We start from the raw sequence: 21,945 nt of genomic DNA, 5'->3' as shown, positions 1-21,945 counted from the left end.
TAACGTCACAGTAGATAATAAGTTGACGGCTGCTGGTAGTGTAATTGAGAAAAATATCGGGGCAGCATGATAAGTCTACAGATTTTAGAAAAGCTTTTTTCAAAATATCTCGCAAATGATGCGAAGAAAATTTTTCATATTTTACATGTAAGTCCCTCATAAAAGGGTGTTTAAAAAAGCTTAATACAATTTTGCCCTTGAACGAACAAGGAAGGTAACATTAAATGGTTTTGGAATTCACATGGGTTTTCCTATGGTCGGACCGGCGATGCAATATCTGGCATAGTTAACCTATAATCCCATCGCAAAACACCAGTTTTCCTTCTTTTAATTTCAAAGACCAATTTTTTCGGAGTCAAAATTTCTTCTAAAAATGCAGAAAACTCTCAGAGAAATAAGGAAAACTCCTGGATCCAATTCTCGACTTTTCCCAACCCCGGCTTTCATTTGTCTAGAAGATATAGTCATTAAAACTCCAAAGTGTCTGCCTTTGATATTTCATGTCAGACGTAAAATTTTTACTACTTTAATAAAAGGAAATCTCGCCTTGTCTTTGCTCGCGATATTAACTGAGTGGGGGTGACTCCGATAACGCCGAACTTTGGCGAAAGAGGAAATTATGTTACATTACCGCAGGGTCTGAATGCATTTTCTTTGTGCCCGGAACTTTTGAATTTGGTTTTACTGCCTCCTTTATACTCAGATAACAGCAAATAGTGGGAAAATTAGCGAGCAGGAATTGTAGTTACTTTGAAATTATGCACAGATGACAGGGAAAATCACACCTGCACACGTAATTGCATCGTTTAATTAGTTTGAAACGTTTTAATCGTTTTCTTATGTAACAATTATTATTTTTCTTAAATTCCTGTTGCATTATTCGTGTTAAATATTTCTCTCCGCATCTCCGGAGCTCCCTGTCGTTGAAGCACTTATTAATTACGGTTACTAACTACGGTTTTACTAAGTACGGTTATTTTGGATTGTCGCAGTGGGAAAAAAAGCATTTAGTATTTCGAATTCAATCCTCGTACAGTTTGAAGCGACATATTTCAGCCCAGGTGAAATAAACAAAGATAGTAAGTATTCGAAACGAAAACCAAAATGAAGGTCGCAGATGTCGATTCCAGAACGATTTAAGCTACGTGTAACAACCAACAAGCTCCATTTAGACTGGCAGACAATTAAAGTAGTTATTTCGAAACTCCGCTGTCGGTTAATAACAGTCTTGGTTGGTTTTATTTAACTAGTTGCTACTTTAACTTTACAAAGTTTAATATAACAAGTCTGGAAGTTAGAATGTGCGAAGAAAAGGGAATGCACCCCGAGACTGCTCCGCTCAACTTCAAGGTGCTTATTTGCCTTGGCGTTTTGTAAATATTTGCCTCGGAGAATTTAGGTGAAAGGGGCTTGGTAAATAATTGGAAGGTAATGTTGCACAATGAGAGATGTGAGATGAGTATGCTGCATATCATTGTATTGTAACCGCTTAAATTTAGCTTAATATAGCGTATACGACATCATTTAGGAAAGTGTTTTTAAGAGCATCCAATCCAACGCCTTAAAAGTAAATAGGCGCAAAATTGTTTTAGAATAAACATCTAATTGGAACTTTAAACGCATAAATGATTTAAGTTATTTCTACGTTCCCTTTGGTTAGAACTAGCTTCAATTGCATCAAAATGCAAATGTCTCTTAAGGCCTCGCACCCCTCCATTTCAAAATGTCCTTGTAATTAATTTACAAATTTAGGCAAGTACGCAATGGAGTATACGCCAAATTCAAATATTAACTTTTATTTCGGGTTTGCCCCACTTAAAAAGTAATTTAATGATATAATCTTGACGTAGTAAATATTTCATGAAATGTCATTATTCAGCACTTCAAGCGCAGCATAAAAGCGGGAAGTTCACTGTCGGTTTCATAGTATTCGTCAGTCTCCTTGATACGAAAAAGCAGTATTAGTTCATTTTAGTTTGCTGTTGCTTTACGTAACTGTCTATTCAGGGTCTCAAATAAAATAAGTTACCAAATAAAGCAAGTTAGGGGTTTGAAAGCGTCAAATTAGAAAAGATCCGCAATTTTGAGCCCTTTGATGAAGATGAATGGAGAAATTGAATTGAATGATAAATGTTGGGATAAAGTCTTCCCATATCAAGGTTTGGGTAATTTGATGTATTTTGTGGTTACTTTCTATAGCTCTGAATTGTGTTTTGCGGAGAATGGCTTGGCCAGTGTAATGAGGATTATAGCAGCTGTTATTGACCCCCATTTAAACAAAATTTTAAGATAATTGGATATGGCCAGAAGTTATTCCTTGCACTTTTTCGCAAATGGAATTGACGACGTACAAAGAATTTTCAAAACAGAAAAAGAAACTTAAGTCTGTGATTCGAAAGACTCATAAATTAAACCTAAAGTATTGCACAATATTTGTCTAACTCCCTCGCAAATGATGTTCCCAAAATGTTTCCAGATCTTCTATATTTTTAACTACATTAGCCAGAAGCCCCTGTGTAACTCATATTATTCTAGACACCCTATATGTCTTCAAAGATAAAAGAATCGCTCAGAAATCGCTTTAGTAGATAAGACAAAATTACCTCGAAAATCCTCAAATAATAGAAAAGTGGAGTTATAAATAATAAGATAATAATGTGTCTGTAATGTGTAGTAAGTAGATTATTACCGCACTCCAGAGAAATTGAAAACCGTTTTCAATCGAGTACGGTAATAACTAAGTAGCACACTCATTATATGCAATACCTACTTATCGACATTGTAACTATATAATATAGGAAATCCATTTAATATCCCCTCGGACTCCTATGAGCCGCTTTATAATTTCATAAAAAATCAATTATAGGGACGTATATGAGGGTAATGAAAGTGAATTTCAAAATTAATGACAACCCTAGAGAGCATTCCAAAAAAGCAGGGCGTCATAAAGTGTCATTTTTTTTAATAAGACCACCTGCATTTTTTTCACGTGATAAAATCCTCTCCTGAGCCTATGTTAGTTCCTGATTTTTTTTTTTTACTCTGGGATGCAGTGACTCGAAGCTATGAAGTTTTAAAAGAAATTTTACACATTTGCAGTGCCTCATAAAAAAATATATAATATATATGTAGGTTTTTATATCGTTGTCTAGGGTTTTGATATAATGATGGATACACTATTTTGATTTCTGCTCCATAGATAACAGGTACAGATAAACCACTCGAAAAAAGAGGATCTTTTAGGTTCGGGGCGCTCTTAAATACTAAATCTAAGGGTATTAAAACAGTGTCGTACCCTGGCTAGAGAGCAATTATTAATTTATGACATCACCTGCGACATTACAGCGGTACTGATAGCACTTGATCGGTAGTTCCTTATGAATGCCGACAAAACGCGGCTGCACTTCTCAGCAGCGCCGACAAAGAGCGGCTGCACTTTCTCACCAGTGCCGACAAAGGGTGGTTAAACATTAATCATCAAATATCAATATTACACGAAGATAACGATCGCAAAACCCCCTTAATTGACGAGAATACTTATAACCAGGTTGCGACATACATGGGCGTCCTATAGGAGTACAGCAACCCCCTCATATCTCTTTTCACCTTAGAACTAACAGAGTTAACTCAACTAAAGTTCCACTAAACCTTTAACTAACAATATCAACGCTGTCACTATGTACAACTTAGCGATTTCTCGATCGTGTCTCGACCTTGTTGGAAAATAGGGAAGTTATTTACATATATACAGAAAGGTTAAAGCGATCTGACTAACAGATCCTACATATATTAGATATTTATTGCCCTTGAATCAGTTTGGTAAATGCCACCTACCATACACCATAGAAACTATAAATAAAACGATAATGAAGGTGAAGATGACATTGTAGTCGCCTACTTCATTAGTTGCATTATTAACCTGTTGGGTAAACAGAAGTGCAAATTTATCATAATTTACCTTGTTTTGTCTATCCAGTTATGTCTTCCTACCCATAGTTAAACCTTTTGCAATCGAAAGATTCTCTTAACAAATCTTCTGCAAAGAAAGGCAATCCAGCTGGACCACCTTATCTACAGGTCTGCAATGGCTGATATAATCCACTATGGAAGAAACTGTTCAAATACTTTCTTAGGCGCCTCAATACTTAAATAATGAGGTACAATTTGTAGTTCAAACTAAATGAAAATTTATGGACCACAAATTCTAAATTTCAACATTTCAAATAAAAATTGAACAGCTACGCCCGACAATTCCAGTAGACGTTGCAATTAGCTGCAACGTTATTAAAATGTCAAAAAGGACTAAAAGCTCCTGCTATTAATCATTTAATCTACCAACTAAATCGTGTCTATCAATAAAAAGTTCTATCTAGTCCTTCGGTGCAAGTTATAATTAGTTGGAACTTTCCAAATCTCCACGGGCGCTATGTTTTGAAATCGTTCGAGTTTAAATGGAAAAGTTTTTGTTGTTCAACCTTTTAATGATCATTAAAAATTTAGAAACGCTCAGGGATTGATTTTTAATGCACTTCGAACTGGTTCATCGGATTAAGAGGTCCTAAAGCTTTTACAAATGTCATGGTAGAATATTATGTTCATTAACAACTAAATACCTTCAAAAAGCTCATTGTTCTCAAAGAGACTCTCGTTTCGAAGAAAATTATGGTAAAACTTTAAGTCTAACTCTCGACAAAGATTTTTGATTAGGTGCGTTGCCCGAGTTTCACACCTAAGGGCATCATCAGATGCAAAATACAAAATACATTAAATACTCACAGATCTCTCCCAGATAGTTAAAATACTATATGCACGCTAAGATATATAGGGTACGCCAACTAAAACGAAACAAAGATGTTGTCTTGGTTGATAAAGAAATTATACAAACATCCTCGGAAACGTCAATTTTAATATGGAGGGAGAAGGTTTTTTATCAGAAGTTGAAAGTGATTTCCTTCACTTCTTAATCAGAGGAAAAACCACTCCAAAAATTTTAAATGGCAAGTCGATTCATACATCAAATTAAAGGTTTTTTAAAGATTTTTATGCTAATACCAAAATTTCTTACTTTGAAACAACCGATGATAAGCAAATCGTTTATTTCTGCATAAACAATACTATAATACATAAGGTGCAAAAACATCTAAATTAGTTGTTCAAAATGCTGTGTGTTAACTTCCTGACAGTGAAACAAGTTTGCTTCGAAATGCTGTCGCACTTTGTGGAGTATTTCAGGGCTTAGTTGGCGGCATTTATTGACAATAAGGTCTCGCAATACTTCCAAGGTACCTAGAGAAGTGACATAAACTTTGAACTTGGGATGACCCCATTGAAAGTAATCTAATGGGTTCAAATCTGGGGAATTTGCGGACCATTCAATTATACCCTTTCTATCGATCAATGATCAGGGAAATTTTCATTCAGAAATTGCCGAACTACTAATGAATAATGCGGTAATGCACCATCTTGATGAAATGTTAAAAGATTCTCTGAATAATACCGATTATTTTCCTTAAGATCTACTAACTGAGGATAAGCGAAGTCTTCCAACAATTGTAGATACGTTTCGCTAGAGAGATTTCCAGGAATAAAATATGGTTCGATGATGTGATCTCTAAAAATACCGGCCTAAATGTATAGTTTTTGAGGATGTTGGGTATGCACTTCATAGAAGATGTTTAGGTTAACATCTGCAGTTGTAGCGATTAATAATATAATTTAAAGCAAAACTTGCTTCATCCGAAAGACAGATATTAAAAATGAAATTTTCATTTTCATTCGCTCTTTAGCTCATGAGTTCGCAAAACTAAAAATCATCTTCGTTTAATTCTTGTACAAGTTTAATCTTGTAGGGGTGAAATTTAGGTGCTTTTAAGATTCTCCGAATGCTGATTGCACCTACCCCAATGGAAATCGACAATTTTCAGGTACTAGTTATTGGTTCTAAAACCAATTGACCCAAAACCTCTACCTCCATCGCTTCATTTCTAACCGGACGTATATATGTTTCTTTTTAATTAACAACCGAACTATCATAGTTTCTCTAAACTTCGCCACTAATTCCAACACATACTTTCGGCTCACATGCTTGTCTCCATGACGTTTGTTGAACATATTATCTGCTTAGTTTCCACATTTGCCATTTACGAAAAACAATTCAATCATCTCAATCCCCTCTGCAATCCAATAAACCATTTTTAATGATAAATTGGCACGTCAAACCAACAAATAAAATTTCTCTTCGAAATATTTACAGGCAAAAACGTGCCGATAGTGATTTGATACCAGTATTATAACAAAAAACATTAAACAGTTGTTGTTGTTGTTGTTGTTGTTGTTGTCGTCTCAAGTCCAAAGTTTATGCCACTCCTCAAGGTACCTTGGAAGTATTGCGAGAACACATTGTCAACGAATGCCAGCGAATAAGCCCCGAAATACTCCACAAAGTGCGACAGCATTTCGAAGCAAACTTATTTCACTGCCAGGAAGTAACACACAGCATTTTAAACAATTAATTTAGACGTTTTTGCGCTTTATGTATCATAGTAGTGTTTATACAGAAATAAACGATTTACTTGTTAACAGTTGTTTCAAAGTAAGAAATGTTGGTATTACCTCAAAACCCTTCAAAAAGCCTTTAATTTGATATATGACTCGACCCCCCTTGTCATTTAAAATTTTGGGAGTCGTTTTTCCTCTGCCTAGGGAATGAAAGAAATCATCGTCAGTTTCTAATAAAAAAACCTTTCCCCTCTATATTAAAGTTGACGTGTTCAAGGATTTTGGCATAACTTCTTTATCAACCAAGAAAACAGCTCTGTTAGTTGGCGCACCCTGTATATAAACACTTGTAGTCGTTACCAGTAGGGGAACAAAACTGATAACTTAGTAGTTATTTTTGCTTCAATCAATCACGCTATCGTCCTTCAAATTGTAAAATATTAAATATGGTCCCCAATTAAATATTTCATTGACACAAGTGAGACTGAAATTCTTCTTGGGCCTTATTAATTTACAATTTCTCTAGAGATCCAACCTATTGCCGTTTCACATCCATGAACAACTTCCAACTTGTCGCCATCTGGGAACTCATGTTCAGTAGATAACGAAAGATTAGCGAAGGCCAACCTAATGGCTTGTGTGCCCGAACCCGAAGAACATTTAAATTGCTCTAAAATGTAAAGTGTTTGGGCATATAGGAAACTAGGTCGGTTTTCGGTAATAATTTATTATCTCCTAGACAGGACTTCCTAGGAGGCGACAAGATGCAGGTTGTCAATGACTTGTGGAAAAGGAAGAGCTTGAATCTTTTAGAAAAATTGTAAACTGGCGAGGCCCAAAAAGAATAAAGGTGATTGATTGAGATCTAAGGAAAAGTAAACATAAACAGTCTGCCTACTGTCCGATCGTGACAAGACTTTTCAGTATGAATATACATATATGTATGTAGCTTAATGACTGTGTGTAGTTTAACCACCTGTAAGTCAGTTTTTAACTCGTTTTGGGTTCGGATTTTTATTGTTTAATGTATTTTAGATTTGGCAGCTGATGTCCCTTAGGGACGAAACTCGGGTAACACCCAATTAAAAACTTTTGTTTCAGACTTAGACTTTGAGTTTTAACATAATTTTGAACAAGAATTAAAAAGTTGCATACGGTCGTCCCTGGATACCATTCTTTTATACGTTTCTAAAAATGTCTGGTCAGCGGACTCAAAGTCCCTTGGAAAGTCTACAAAAACAACTCTTGCACCCTTTTTTATACGAGATTTAATACGGTCAGTAGTGGACTCTATAGAGGATCAATAAACTTCAAAATTACAGAAAATTGTAGAATATAAACGTCTAGTTTTCGATTATCGCGAAGTCCTTAAGGAATCACATAAGGGATTTTTACAGCTCAGTACATTTTCGGAATAATTCTAAAACCGAAATTTACCATCTACCTACGTAGATTTCTATACATTGAGATCGGCCATTGCGGAAAAATTTAAAAATTCAAGAGGAAAATAAATGATTTAAGGGAGGGATTAATTTTTTAGAAATTCATTAAAGAAGTTTTGATAGTTCAAACGTGCAAACTCTGTGGTGGATGCTTCTGATAGGCCAAAGAGTCTCAAATGGAATGAAAATAAACTTAAAACTTCCTCCTTTCACATTTAATCGTTGTCTTAACTCCTTTGATGTACCATTAAAATTTAGTACTTTTTTGGCATTTTCGCTGGAAAGGAAACTTTATTTTGAACATTAAGTAACAATGCGGCTTCCAGAAGTTAAGTTGCACTGACCTAATCTAACTCTGAACTAATTCCTTAAATATTGCCAATTGCGAACGTACCTTCTGCGGAACGTTGAACCCGAGCAGCCAAACTCCTTCACTGTTTTAGTGAAAAAAGTGAATTTTGTAATGTATTACGGATTTCGCATTTTCTATAACTAATTACAGTGTGGTTAGTGCATAATTACTCATCTCGAACATTTCCTGAGCACCTAGAAATCCATCTTCCCTGAAGCAGATAACATTTCAACTTTGCCAGCGCCATATCTCGTAGTCAGAGACACATCCCGACCATTTTTCCCGTGGCATGAAAAATGAAATTCTATTTATGGCAGCAGAAAGTCATTTGTTTCAATCGAGTTCCATAAGCAACCCATATCCAGTGGAGCTCTGTCCTGGCTTAGACATTCTCGGCAAAACTGTGACTAATGTATTGTGGATGCATTCGTTGAAATATGGGAATAGCAAATAACATTTTTGCCAGCTATTCTGCAGGCGACATGCTTACACCTCGTTTGTTAGTGTCATCATTAGAAAGTTTTGGAGTTTTCCGGCATTGTAGGGAAAAACCGCGGGGGTTAGAAAGTTTCCAACTTCGGGAAATTAAATTTAAATGAATTTTAGTATTTATGAAGCATTATATAACTGGACACAGATGTGCGAGGGATTAGTAAATATCTAGATGAATATACAGATGAGTCAATCAATTTCAGAAGGTCGAATAATTCAGTCAAACGCCGAAACACTTCTTTCTTCAGTTCCACGTCAGCACCTCGTTTCACGAAAGAATGAAAATTAAGATGAACGAGACAAATGAGAAACAAAATTGTTTAGAAAGGGAGAACTTTCCGATCGTTCCCCCATATTGACGCCTGAATACCGTTATCACATTTCCTAGGTATCGGCCTGAAGTGTTGTGACGAGCACGTATTGAGTACGGTTGCCTCAATTAGTCTGTAATCTTACATTGATTGAATTAATTATTGTAATGCTCGTTTAATTCATGTTAACACAGGGAAATAGAGCACTTGGAGTGAACTCTTGACTACCATTGGAAATTTTTACGAAAAAATACATTATGATTAAAAATGTCACGTCAGAAGATTATTAAATTAAAGCATGAGATCGCATGTCGTAGATTCAGGTCATGTGTTGGATCGGAAGTGTAATTACTAGGGAAATAATCAGCAGCAAAATCCCTGGAATATACTGGAAATTCGCGACATGACAATAATTTACAAGCGAAATTTTGGTGGTCACCTGGGAAAATCCCTGGATCGAGCCCTGTTAAGAGGGAATTGGAAATGTAATGGTGTTTAGGAACAATTTAAGGATGAATAAATTAGTTGACGTGGCAAACTTTGTTTGGGAAGATGGTTAGATTATGTAACCATCTTCTTGTTAAATAACGTTATTTTGGATCCAGACAAGTAGGTTATGATTCTTTCTGAGCCCTAGCGCAATCTGCAATTCTAGACAACATTTGATCTCGAAAGCTTTCCATTATTCAGGCTCACTGCTGGCTATATCCAAATCCAAGCGAGGAATATGATATTTTAAACTCATGATATATTTTATTTCAAACAGTTAACGAACATTTTGTGAAGAACATACCAAGCCTTCCGAACATATTATTTTTTGTATGCCTCAAATTTACTGAAATGCTTGAGAATCTTTAAGGTGTAAAACCAGCTATATAGAAAAATCTAAAGAACACCAAAAAGTTAGAAGGGGGGGGGGGAGGTTATAGTTTAAACGCGCTTATCTGGAATGTGAAATGCCTGAATAAGGCTCGAGTTTCTCAAAAGTGAATTTTCTGATTTTTAATAAATATTATTCTGGATTTTGAAATAAATTCTGATACTCTAGATGTGTTGTGTAGATGTGATTACTTCTATCGAAGAGATTCATAATTTATGGGCTGGACGCTGCTGACTAAATTTTTGGGAGTACCTGAGGTTCTTGACATATCTACCGGGCTGCTCCATTTGTAAAACGAGATTTTGACTTTCTGACCTAAACTATAATCATCGAATTTAGTGTACCGTCAGGAATTTTGAAATTTTTGGCCTTTTGTACCACGAAGTGAAGATACATATTTTGTAATGTTGTGAGAATAATTATTGGTTACAATTGCTTTTTCCTGAGACACACCGATTTGGTCTATACGTTTAATTGGACATTGCCTTTCGGATAGAGGACAAAGATTATAAAAAATGTTATGTTGCTACATCGTTGGCGATGGTGACGTAAACTCGAAACGATCTAAAATCTTCTCTCACGCTATTTTACAGTTAAAGCAAAGAGTCATTAGTAAAGTGGCATTATATTTATATGGGGTGCTATTTATGTAACCAATTAGGTTAGGCTTAATTTTAAGCAACATCTAGGGTTTTGTAAGACCACGTGATGATACCTCTCCCCCCCTCCCATATCATACAAGTTGTACAACATAAGATTTCCAAGTAGATTTCATTCTTGATTTTTTACAATTTTGCAGTACAATGAAGAAATGATAGGAAAAATAGGAAAATGATATACATTTTAACATATTCGAACTGCGACCTGTATTCGTAAACCTGCAACAACTATTGTCGTTACCGGCCAGGATGGGTGGCATCTGCTTTTATTACGTAACTTGTTACGATATTGAACCCGCTTAGTATTATATCCATTCAATATTAGAAAAGAATAATAAGCAATTGTAAATTTTATTTTTTCTTGATATTTCTAGAACCTTTGAGAATTTTTACTCTCATTAATCGTTGCACTGTCTTAATGCGAGGATTCCCAGATGCCAAATTAAAATTCCAATTTGGACACATCTTGTTGATCGCCTAAAATTTTACATATAAATTAAAAATTCTCATTCCAAAGGGCATCTCTGTAAATCTATAAAAGCCTGAAAGTTCAATAAAATAATGGTAATAATTCAAGTCCACTATATGTGTCCAGACAAGCACTATATGGGCCAACTACCGGAATTGGTCTTATAAGAATTAGGTTAGGGTGATAACGTTCCGAAAATCCAATGTTACAAAGAAGAAATCCCGTAACGAGACAAATTGCTTCGTCTAGCAACAAAAATTGAATTTGGCCAACGTCTGAACAGCATCATTATTCAAAAAGTGTTCCACGTCACCTGGAGCGTCACGGAACGTAATCAGATCAAACGTAGCTGACTTCGGGGCCGAGATGCTTCGCCCCCCCGGGGGCGCGAAGCTGTGAGAAAAATGTTTCGAGATATGTTTTTCAAGACGTCTGCTGCTAACTTTCTTATAAGCGAAGCGGAAGTTTCACGTGGATTTTTTTTTATATTATTCCCGGAACTTTTATTTAAAGAACTTTCCGCACACAATGTTGAATGTAATAATTGTGCCAACTTTGTATTTTTCAGGATACACTTGGAAACGAAGGCACATAAAATCTTTATGAATACCTTCAGGGACAAGCACGAGAAGAGCTTGGAGGCTGCTGAAGTCACATTGCTAAGATACGTTTACATTGGCTTTTTCTTTCACGACTTTCTCTCAATTTAGAAAAATCAAATATTATGAATTCAAAACCGGCTAATTAATTATTTCAAACCGTTATTAATTTATTAATTCTTTATTGAAATTAAATTACTACAGAGGAGAGAATTATCTAAGCATTTACATTGATATAAAATTCGGCCCCATTGCTTTGAATACTCGCCTCCAACTCTTCACTGAAAATTCCCCATTAAATAAATTCTTGAAAGCACGAGTAAATAAAGATGTTTGTTAGGAAATAAACTTTTTAATTCGATTACATCCAGAGTTCCATTAATAAATTATTCTCATAATTAAGGGTGGCCCAACAAAGCACAATTCGAAATAATGAATGTAGTTACAAATTTCGTTGCCCCAGAAACAGAAATTGCAACACTTTACTTAAGACGAAATTCTTGAAGGCTGTTTGAATTTTACATCATGTAAACATATTTTCTTCCAGTTTCAACACGAGTCTCGTTGCGAGGCAAAAAGAATCATATTCTTATTAGATAGAGCAAGGCCCTAATAATGTTCCCAACTACGTTGGAGTTGGGAAAAAATCCTAACGAGATAATATGACCGTCTATTCACTATAAAAATGAGCGCCCCTCGGCCATAAATAACAAAGCAGACTTAAAGAGGAAAATGTGACTTTATCAAGAGAGTGAGGAACGGCGTACCTGTTATTTATAGATCATTAATTTTCTTTTTATTATGTTAAAATGTATTTTTGCTTTATTATGGTGCAAATTTTCGTTATTTATAACGAGTCCCTTTGTATTTTTAATTTAGACGTCAGCTCTAAATCATTCGATAACAAACTAAACAGGACGTGGTAAATATTCAGTTGAGGAGAGCGATAATCAAGACTTCTTGAAACTGTTAGACGTAGAGTTTACAATTATATTTTCCACTTTTGATTAATTAATTAAATATAATTAAAAATTCATATTCAAAATACCACAACTGGGCCGTAAATAATTCTCTTATTATCCATTTTTATGCAACTCGCGTGCCAGATACAATAAAGAAATGAAATCCAATCATATCATGCGAAGCTAAACGATATAATTTCGTAACAGGTGGTGTAGTTCCTATTGGATATTTCCCTAGTATCCCTAAGGGGAAAATTAGAATGTAGTAAATTAGAAGGTAAAATAAAATGCCTAATTTGAGTTTCTACTTGTAGGTGAAGTTCAATTTTCCGCTCGTATAGTAGAACTTTAAACGGGTGTTCCGACTCCAAACTTTAATATCGGCTCCAGGCAACTTAGGTGCCGAAATGTGGAATTGGAATTTAGCCAGTTGCATTTATGGACGATTTATTTACCAGAATAACAAGAAACTTCCAAAAATGTGAAAGTTGTAGGAAGAAATTTGTGTGATTCAATGACGACACTGTATCGAATATCTACCAGCTTTAAAATTGAATATATCGATGAATGGTTTCAATGATTTACAACAGTTGTTCCTTTATATAACATCTCCATTCTCCACTTACTTGTTTATTCTGTAAGTTCGCTCGAGTCTAAGCTACGTCAGCAATTTTTATATTAACAAGATGTAGAACACCTCACCTAAAGTTCGCCAAGCAGCGGCTATTAAATTTCCTCATTCTTTTCTGATTTTCCGGGGTGGTATCTATAGTATTTGAAAGCGTTTAGGAAAAATATTCATATAAAGAAAATATGCCCTAACCTACCTAGTTTTTAACAAACGGGGCATCAGGTTCAATTAAAAAAAAAACGTAATTTTGTTAATTAATCAAAAGTCTTATCGCTTATTTTACAGTAACACAGGGCTTTGTCCAAGATCAGAATCCAATCAGAATCGGAAGGTTGCGTGTTCATATCACGCCGGGGTCACCAATTTGTCCAAGATGGATTGGACATTGAAATTGAAATTTAATTTATGAATATATTGAATTTGAATATTTAATTCGAGTAATAAGATTTTTATTGTGCCAACGAATTACTGCCATAAAACTACTACTCTAAAAATAATAATAATCACCAATTATGGTCTGCTCGACTATATAGATAACACCCTGGATTACGTTATACATAATACACCACCCGTCGACAGTTATAATAGAAGGACGATTTACTTGTACTGAAGTTCCACCTGATGAGTACAACACCTGATTTGCACTACACGCACCACAGCTTCTTTTTGTCTAACTTGATTCCACATAATAATTCCAATGGCATTGCAGAGGACTATTTATCGCAAAAGTTGCTATTTATCGAAAAAATCACCGTGCGTCACTGATTTTATGAGTTTGACGTCTTTACCAGGATTAGCATTATCAGAGTAACGCTACAATACGCAGAAGGCACCAGAGAGCATAATTTCATCCATTCTGTACGCTTTCCAAATTATTTCCAATAACTATAATGCTTTCATAAAATCCCAACACTAAAAGACTTTTAAAGTGTAAAAATGGATCAGCATTCCCATTATTCTAAGCACCTCTTGCAGTAAAAGTACATTTTATAAGAGCAATAAAAACAAATTGATTCTGCCCTTCGGCTTGAAATGTATCGCGTATCTTATTTCACATGGAAATTGTACTCTTCGGGAATCACGTGCATCTCTAAATTTCACGACGCACGACCCCAGAAAATTTAAAATTTGCCTGAAGGATCGCAGAGCTATTTCACACGTAAATCGATCACACTTTTGTGGAACTTCTACGTCGTTCGTGTTTTATTGTCGAGATAAATTCGAGACGTAACTGAAAAGAACGCGGAAGAGTAGAGGTTTTAGAGGAAAAATGCTCCAAAATAAATACGAGAGACTAATAGCAGATTTGAATACAAATTGGTCGAAGCATTCTACATTCGTAGTTTTCCCGTATTGCACACCGTGTAATGACCATTTTGGTGGCCAATTTTGCATTATCTAAACTCCCTTTTAAGGCGCGATGTAATGCGAACCAACTCCATTTGCAATCAAATTTGCATTGTTTTACATTTAGGTCTAGTTGTATGTAATTTAAGGTTGCTAATTTGAATGAGGTATACTTTACACGTTAATGGGAACATGATTCATTAGGAAAATAAGCTAAATGAATAACAAAAGAGGAGGAAAGCTTTTATGTCGTAATTATTATTAATGTACTTTCCAGGTTTTCTCAGCTCATAAAACGTGCGTAGTTGAGAGAAAGCACTCATTAGAAAAATCCTTAAAAAATTATGATTGATTACCACATTATAGCAATAATTGAAAATATTTTACTCCAATTTTCAATTAATAGTTTTTAGGTACATCGAACTACAATAGATTCCTGAGAAATTTTCAGAAATGTTCTAGTCAACTAATTATTTTTAAAGTTAGAATAAAAAAATCTCTCTTTCACATTGAAAACAGATTCGAGGATTATCTGAAATGTACAGTGGCGTTCGTTGAGTCACCGTGAGACTGTGTGTAGATTTTGAATAGCCCCCAAAATTGTTAAACATTTTCTCATCCCAGAGCTGAAGTCGATGAAACGAATGCTCGATGCTTGCCTATACCGCTACATCAGAAGCGTAACTGGAACCTCCAATAGCACCTCCACCCAAGGGACTCCGGTTCTTGCAATTATAGAACAAACGTAGAGAGAGGTCAGTCCTTACCACCGAGTGGCAGAAGTATAGTAAATACAAGCGCTTATCTATATTTACGACAAGAATGCACAAACCGTGAAAGATCAAGAAACATTTCATGGGAATTACGTCAACCGCTACTTGAGGAGAAATTTGACATCAAACAGGCGTGAAGAGTGAGCAGGAGGAAATCTTGATACCCTCCATCCGATAATGGAGAAAATTAAGGCTTATTAGTACTTTATGCGTCATTTGAGCTCTGCGTTTAATTAACTCGAACACCCTAAAGACCGGTTTCGATCCTATTAGATCTCGTCACTTCGGTTCATGTTGAGTCAGTTAAACGTAGGCACAAATCGGTAATATCAACGCCAAGTATGTTTGGCCTACAGGAAAATATTCTACCAGCGCCATCTACGGTGTCTTTTTTGTTGTATGTTAACCATACCTTCCAGTGTAGGCAACAAGTCTTGTGGATGTACCAGCTCGAACTAAAGACAAGAGTAATAAGAAGAACAGTCGTAGGAAAAATCTGAGAAGTTTAATGCTTATTACGACTTTATGCGTGATTCGAACTCGACGCTTAATTAATTCGCGATGAACCAAACTGACAAGATCTAATAGGATCGAAATCGGTGTTTGGAGTGCTTCAGTTAACTAAACACAGAGCTGGAATGCTTCTTACGATTATTTGCATTAATCTTGCATTGCTGTTGTACATAATCTGGTCTTGTGCACTAAGACCTGCTGCTTGCACTTGAATTTTGATCGAGGTACAATAAAAATACGTACGTGGCACTAATAGAATATTCGTCTGCAGTTATTATACAGGATGTTTCTAAATATCATGTACATACGGAAGAGGGTCATTTTTTAGCTTATTTTATGACTGAATGAACACATGACTGATGCAACATGCATAGGTCCGCAAACGCTTCGTTACCTATCTACAGGCGGTTCAAATTAAAATGAATGGTGAATACTGTTGATGAGTTACGAAGTGGAATATTAGATGCATTTGAAACCGTAAAAAATACTTTGGGGGTATTTGAAAGAGTATGGGTATCAATGAGAAGGAAGGACGCATATGTAAGGGTTGGAGGAGATCACTTTCCACAGTTGCTGGAACGTAGTTTCTTTCTTAAGGTTATTATTATTTAGGGTCATCTCGGCGTTCATTTTTAACAGGTAGTTCCAAATAAACTCCCAAAATTCTTAAGAATAGAGAATTACCTACCATAAATAACAGCTTACCCATAACATATTTTAATTTGGTCTGGCGGATTACAGAAAATCGTTTTTTCCTTTTCGATAACCGACGCAGATACGAAAAAAACTAACAAGTTTTTAAACAAAATAAAAAAGTTGCTTTGTATTTTAGAATCTACCAGCGGTGCTCCGTGAAAAAGTTCAGGCAAAGAAAAGGGGGCGTCACCTTTGAAAAAATACGACCCTGTACATTATCAAGACCATTTAGCATGTCCATTGATGTAAATCTTATCTCGTAGACTCTGTGCCAAATTTTAGCTAAATACCTCAAAAAATATAGGAGCTATAGAGAAAAATCTGAAATTTGTCTTAATTTTGAACGCCGTACGAACAAACATATGTAACGAAGCGTTTGCGGACCTGCATATGACCTTTTAGTAGTAAAGCAAATAATTACCCTCCTCCATATATACATGATGTTAGGAACATGCTGTATATTACGAGTAGTGAATATTGTGAATAATAACATTTCTAATGGGTTTAGTCCAGCCCGGCAAGAAATCATCCCACAAGGGTTAGAGAATCCTTTTGCAACTCACATTACAAATTTGAGCTTCAATTGAGAAATTGCTTGAAATTGCCGTTTGCTTGAAAGAGTTTTCCCACTATTCCGAGAGAGTTTCCTGGAGGGCTGAAACAAGCCTATATTCAAAACATTGGTGGAGGGTTTATTTTGCTGAAAGTAGAAAAATATATCATCACAATCTGCACCATATACTGACAAACAGCAAAGCAAAGCGCACCGTAATCCCGCGAGCCATGGCGCAATTTCTAATTAAGTTTTACCATTTTCTTTTATTTCAACATTCTTTATTTTCTCCTCAAACCAGTTAAATTTGCTAAAATAACATAAATCAATACTTATCGCCAACAACTTGTACATCTTAAAGCGACTTCGATGGCAAAGTACATTTGCAAATAGCCAAACATTGCAATCTAGAGAAAACGCGGCCATATTTTATCGACTTGAGCTTTTATTTCGTTTAGAACTGTGCAGGCAATTTTGAACATCGACACTAACACATTTTTTAAAATAATGGACGCCATTTCTCACGCTCTAAGCTCCGTTTTCCCTTGTTCTTTGTTTATGAATCACATAAACTTTATTACGCATAATAGGATGTTTTATGTGTGTTTTCTCGTATGAATTTCTTCATTTTCGCTGTTTTATAGGAACTGTTTACGCTTTCGGTTTTATTGTTATTGCTTACATTATGAAACTATTTCACTTTGGCTTGAACAAAGTTTCACTAGAAGTTTTAATTGCAACTCCAGTTAAGCCTGATTTACTAATAACTGCAAGCAGTAATTTACATGTAATTCCAGAGTGCATGTCCACAGCTTGATTTGCACTTGAGATTAGTCTGTACCTGCAAAGTGACCTACTTAGATCATGAGGTCATAAACAATGTCTTTATTGGCCAACGCAGATTCGGACATTGCCTCAAACAAACGACAATATAATTACTTCCTAATGGAGTTGATTATCTTCACTGATCAAACACAATATGCACTGCACATCTCTGTCCTGTGCGACACATCCAGTCTGATCAACACAACAAAGATATTCAGTTTCGCAGACCAATAATTAAAGCAAACAAGCGTTTCCGGTACAAATTTGCATTGTTTGCCGTTTAATTCCCATTGCGAATAATTTTACCTTAATTTCGGGTAAACGGGAACTCAAATCCGTCACTGAATTCAGGAAACTTTTACCGGATTACGTGAGAAGTGAGTAAAATTATAGCTTCTGCTTTGCCGAGGAAAAGTTCTTCGGCTTTGAGGCTAATAGCTCGTTTCTTAAGCTACCGGGATTCGATCAGCGGAATTACAGTATTTATTTGGAATAATGGGAAAGATTTAGGTAAATTATGTGACTTACTTTCGGGAAAGGTTATTGATTGGCAACGAAACGGAATGGAGAAATAGTTCAATTTGATTTTTAAAATTACGAGATAATTAATTTATTCCATAATTATCCGAGGCTTGACAACCTGCAGTGGCTCACAGCCTAAATGCTGTAGTCCGCATAGAAAAACACCAATTTGCCTCACTGGCACAACATTTATTTTGAAAAAATAATATACTGAAACTAAATTAATATGAGTAATATTTTACTCGAATATGCCGCGCTTAAGTAACAACAAATATTGATTGAATTTTACGTGTGATTTAAATGGTGCAACGTAAGTGATGCAGTTAAGAAAAAACGGCACAAAACGTAACAATTTAAATGCACGAAATCGGCATTGATGTAACAACTGTTTTTTACTTAGTTCGACATTTCGAGGCAATTTTTCAGTCAGTTAAATAAAACTACATAAGAATTGGTCGTCAAGCAACAATTAGTGAGGGAAACTTAATTATGATCCACTACAGAGATGGATACAGCCGAAGAGTCATAGACAAAATAGTAAATAGATATCCATCAACTATTCAACACATCATTGAGCGTTACCGGAAAGAAAATAGAACCGCGAATAAGTCCCGGGTGGCCACAAATAAAATATTTACAGAACAGGAAGAACGATGGATTGTACGAGAAATAACCAATAATCCTAAACAAAGTTGTGCAAAATTGTGTGCCGAGGTGGAAAGGCAATTTTAAAAAAGATGCGACCCGGAAACAATTCGTTTCATTTTCAGAAAAAAATATATACAAGGTCGAACTGCCAGAAATAAACCGCTCGTTGACCAAAGAAATAGGAGGATACCGTTGGAGTCCGCGAAAGAGCACACTGATGAAGGTTTAAACTTCTTTAATTCTATATTTGCTGATGAAATCAAAATCAATTTATTTGGGTAGGACGGAAACATATCACTATGGATAAAACTTAATAAAAAGCTGAACTTAAAAAATGTTAAAGCTACGATGAAGCACGGTGGAGGTGAAGTGATGTGGGAGTCTTGGTATGTCTTTTACAGGAGTAGATAACATGCATTTTATTGAAGGGCTTATGAATCAACACACGTATTTGGATATACTAAGGCAATATCCTATACCAAGTGTTCAAAAATTAGGACTTGACAATTTTGTCAAATTACATGTTGACAAATTGTTTTTATCGCGATAACGACCTCAAGCGTACATCATGTCGAGTTCGCAGTTGGTTGCTTTATAACTGCTCAAATTTCATTAAAACGCCAGCCCAGTTACCAGATTTAAATGTAATTGAAAACTTGTGGTTGACATCAAAAAATAAAGTGCACGATAGCTCAATATCTAACAAAAATTAATTAAAAATAAAAATTACCGAAGCTTAGAGCACCGTTACCCCAGAAAACACAAGAATGTTGGTAAAATCAATGCCTAGATGCCTACAGGCAGTCACTGATAACAAAGGAGGACCGGCCAAGTATTTTTATAGGAGTTTGTTACCTTTGTTAATTTTGTAACTTTGCATTTTACATCATTTATGCTGTCTCATTAAAACCGGGCATAATTTAACAAAAAAATGTTTGTTTCCCAAGTGTGGCACATCTAAAGCAGCATATTGGTTTACACGTCTTTAAAACAGGCATATTAATTCAATTTTATTATGTCAGTTTTTGAAAATAAATATTGTGCTCCCGGGACAAATTAGTTTCTCTTAATATGGACTGTAACATTTAAGCTGAGAGTCACTATAGTAAATCACAAATAAACCTTTACAAATTTGTGTAGTTTCATTATGTTTTCACATATTCCTCTTATTGCCTTCCTGGAGTGGAACTTCCAACACCCTAAGCCGATTAATTTGTGGCAATGAGAAAGTAAATATTTTGCTTGATGTAATGTAGCAAAATCTGTACTTAGTAATTATTTACACTATCGTGACAATGATAAGAATAAAACTTTGTTCTATTAAAACTGTTACTGCGGTTTTCCCTGTCTGCGTCCCAGTATCAGTACCCTCAAGAATGGTAGCTAGGATGAAGCACCAATGATGATTGATAGAGTAAATAGCCTCAAGGTGTCCTAGATAGTATCATTATAAACTCTAGGGGTGGCCTTTAAAGTTAGAGAAACGTTACAGCTTTCGGATTACAGCTTGTTCCAGACATCAATTTTAAATTTAATTTCTCAATTCCTTAATCCTAAAAGAGCACTGATAAATGTTTCGACACAAATGCAATAAATTCCGTCACAAATTCAATTAAACGTCATTTCGTGTATCTGATATTTTGCTGACTTAGTGTACCGGAAGCTAACATTTCCTTACTCCCCCGAAGGATGGCGAAAATACGAGCATATTGAATTTCCTTTGGATGCTGCAAATAGATTTAGCTCTTGACTCTGAATCTATCAACGATGCACTCACAAAGAAACTTTCACAAGTGAATTCACTTTTAAATAATGCTCTCAGATTATTTATTGTACAAAGCGTCATGATAAACAATATTTACATTATGTTTTCAAAATGACTGCAAATTTGCTTTATGTTTTCTTACAGAGACGCACTCTCACATCAAGCGGCTCACCACTTGGGAGAAGAAAGAAAACTCGAACTGATTCAAAATGTTACAGACCTGCTAAGGAAGACTTTTTCGTCTCAATTCGTGTTTCCTGCTCTGGGACATGATGATCCATCATCGAGGAAGGAATTGGGGAAAATGTGGAGTCAATGGTTGCCCACAGATGCAATGAGGACTTTTGAAACGGGTAAGTTCATTTACAGCCCGGAAACCTTTTTCGTTTTTATACTTATCCTCTTTGATACATGTTTTGGTTTACGTGTTTTATTTCAAGCTTTTTACGATTTGCTTCTTAGTAGGAGAACGCATTGGCACAATGCTGCAGCGTATTTGCTAATCATTTTTAAACTCCAATTTTCTAGCAATTCCATTTTATCAACTAAATCTTAGTTTTATACTTTAATGGATGCTTAAACAGATATTTGTAAATTTCAGAGATATTAAAAAACACATAAGGTCCTAAATATTATAGAAAGTCATGGACTATGAAGTATAGCTACATGCAGGGTGTTGTCTAACTCTGCATAGAAAATTTAAGGGCGTAATTCTGGATGCATTTCAAGTGGAAAACATCCAATAAACAAATGTCCGTAAATGCTTCGTTTTCAAAATACAAGATGTTAAAATGTACCAAAAAAAAATGTGGTTCCATTATGGTTCAAACTGGATTTTTGAATTTTAACATACAAGTGTGTAGTAAAGAGTCCCATATTTACATTTACTCAGATTTTTTCCATGCAACAATGGCGCACGCTTGAGATATCTTTGTAACACTATTTACACACGAAATGTACGACGCTCCGTTTGCCGTTATTTAAGATCGATTTTTATGTTTTTGTTCC

At 35.4% G+C, this 21,945-nt stretch overlaps 1 protein-coding gene across 1 annotated transcript in view; it reads left to right on the top strand.

The window, feature by feature from the left end:
• LOC136416779 (acid sphingomyelinase-like phosphodiesterase 3b) overlaps positions 1–21,945 on the top strand; it is a 145,674-nt gene that overhangs the window by 93,868 nt on the left and 29,861 nt on the right. The window contains exon 4 of the mRNA XM_066402138.1: positions 21,082–21,290. Coding sequence (XP_066258235.1) covers positions 21,082–21,290 — 209 coding nt within the window. The remainder of the gene's footprint in view (positions 1–21,081; positions 21,291–21,945) is intronic.

Source organism: Euwallacea similis, chromosome 25, assembly GCF_039881205.1.
Source record: "Euwallacea similis isolate ESF13 chromosome 25, ESF131.1, whole genome shotgun sequence".
In the NCBI taxonomy this organism is placed as follows: domain Eukaryota; kingdom Metazoa; phylum Arthropoda; class Insecta; order Coleoptera; family Curculionidae; genus Euwallacea; species Euwallacea similis.
The sequence above is the reverse complement of the archived record's forward strand: the minus strand, read 5'-3'. Positions and strand labels throughout refer to the sequence as shown.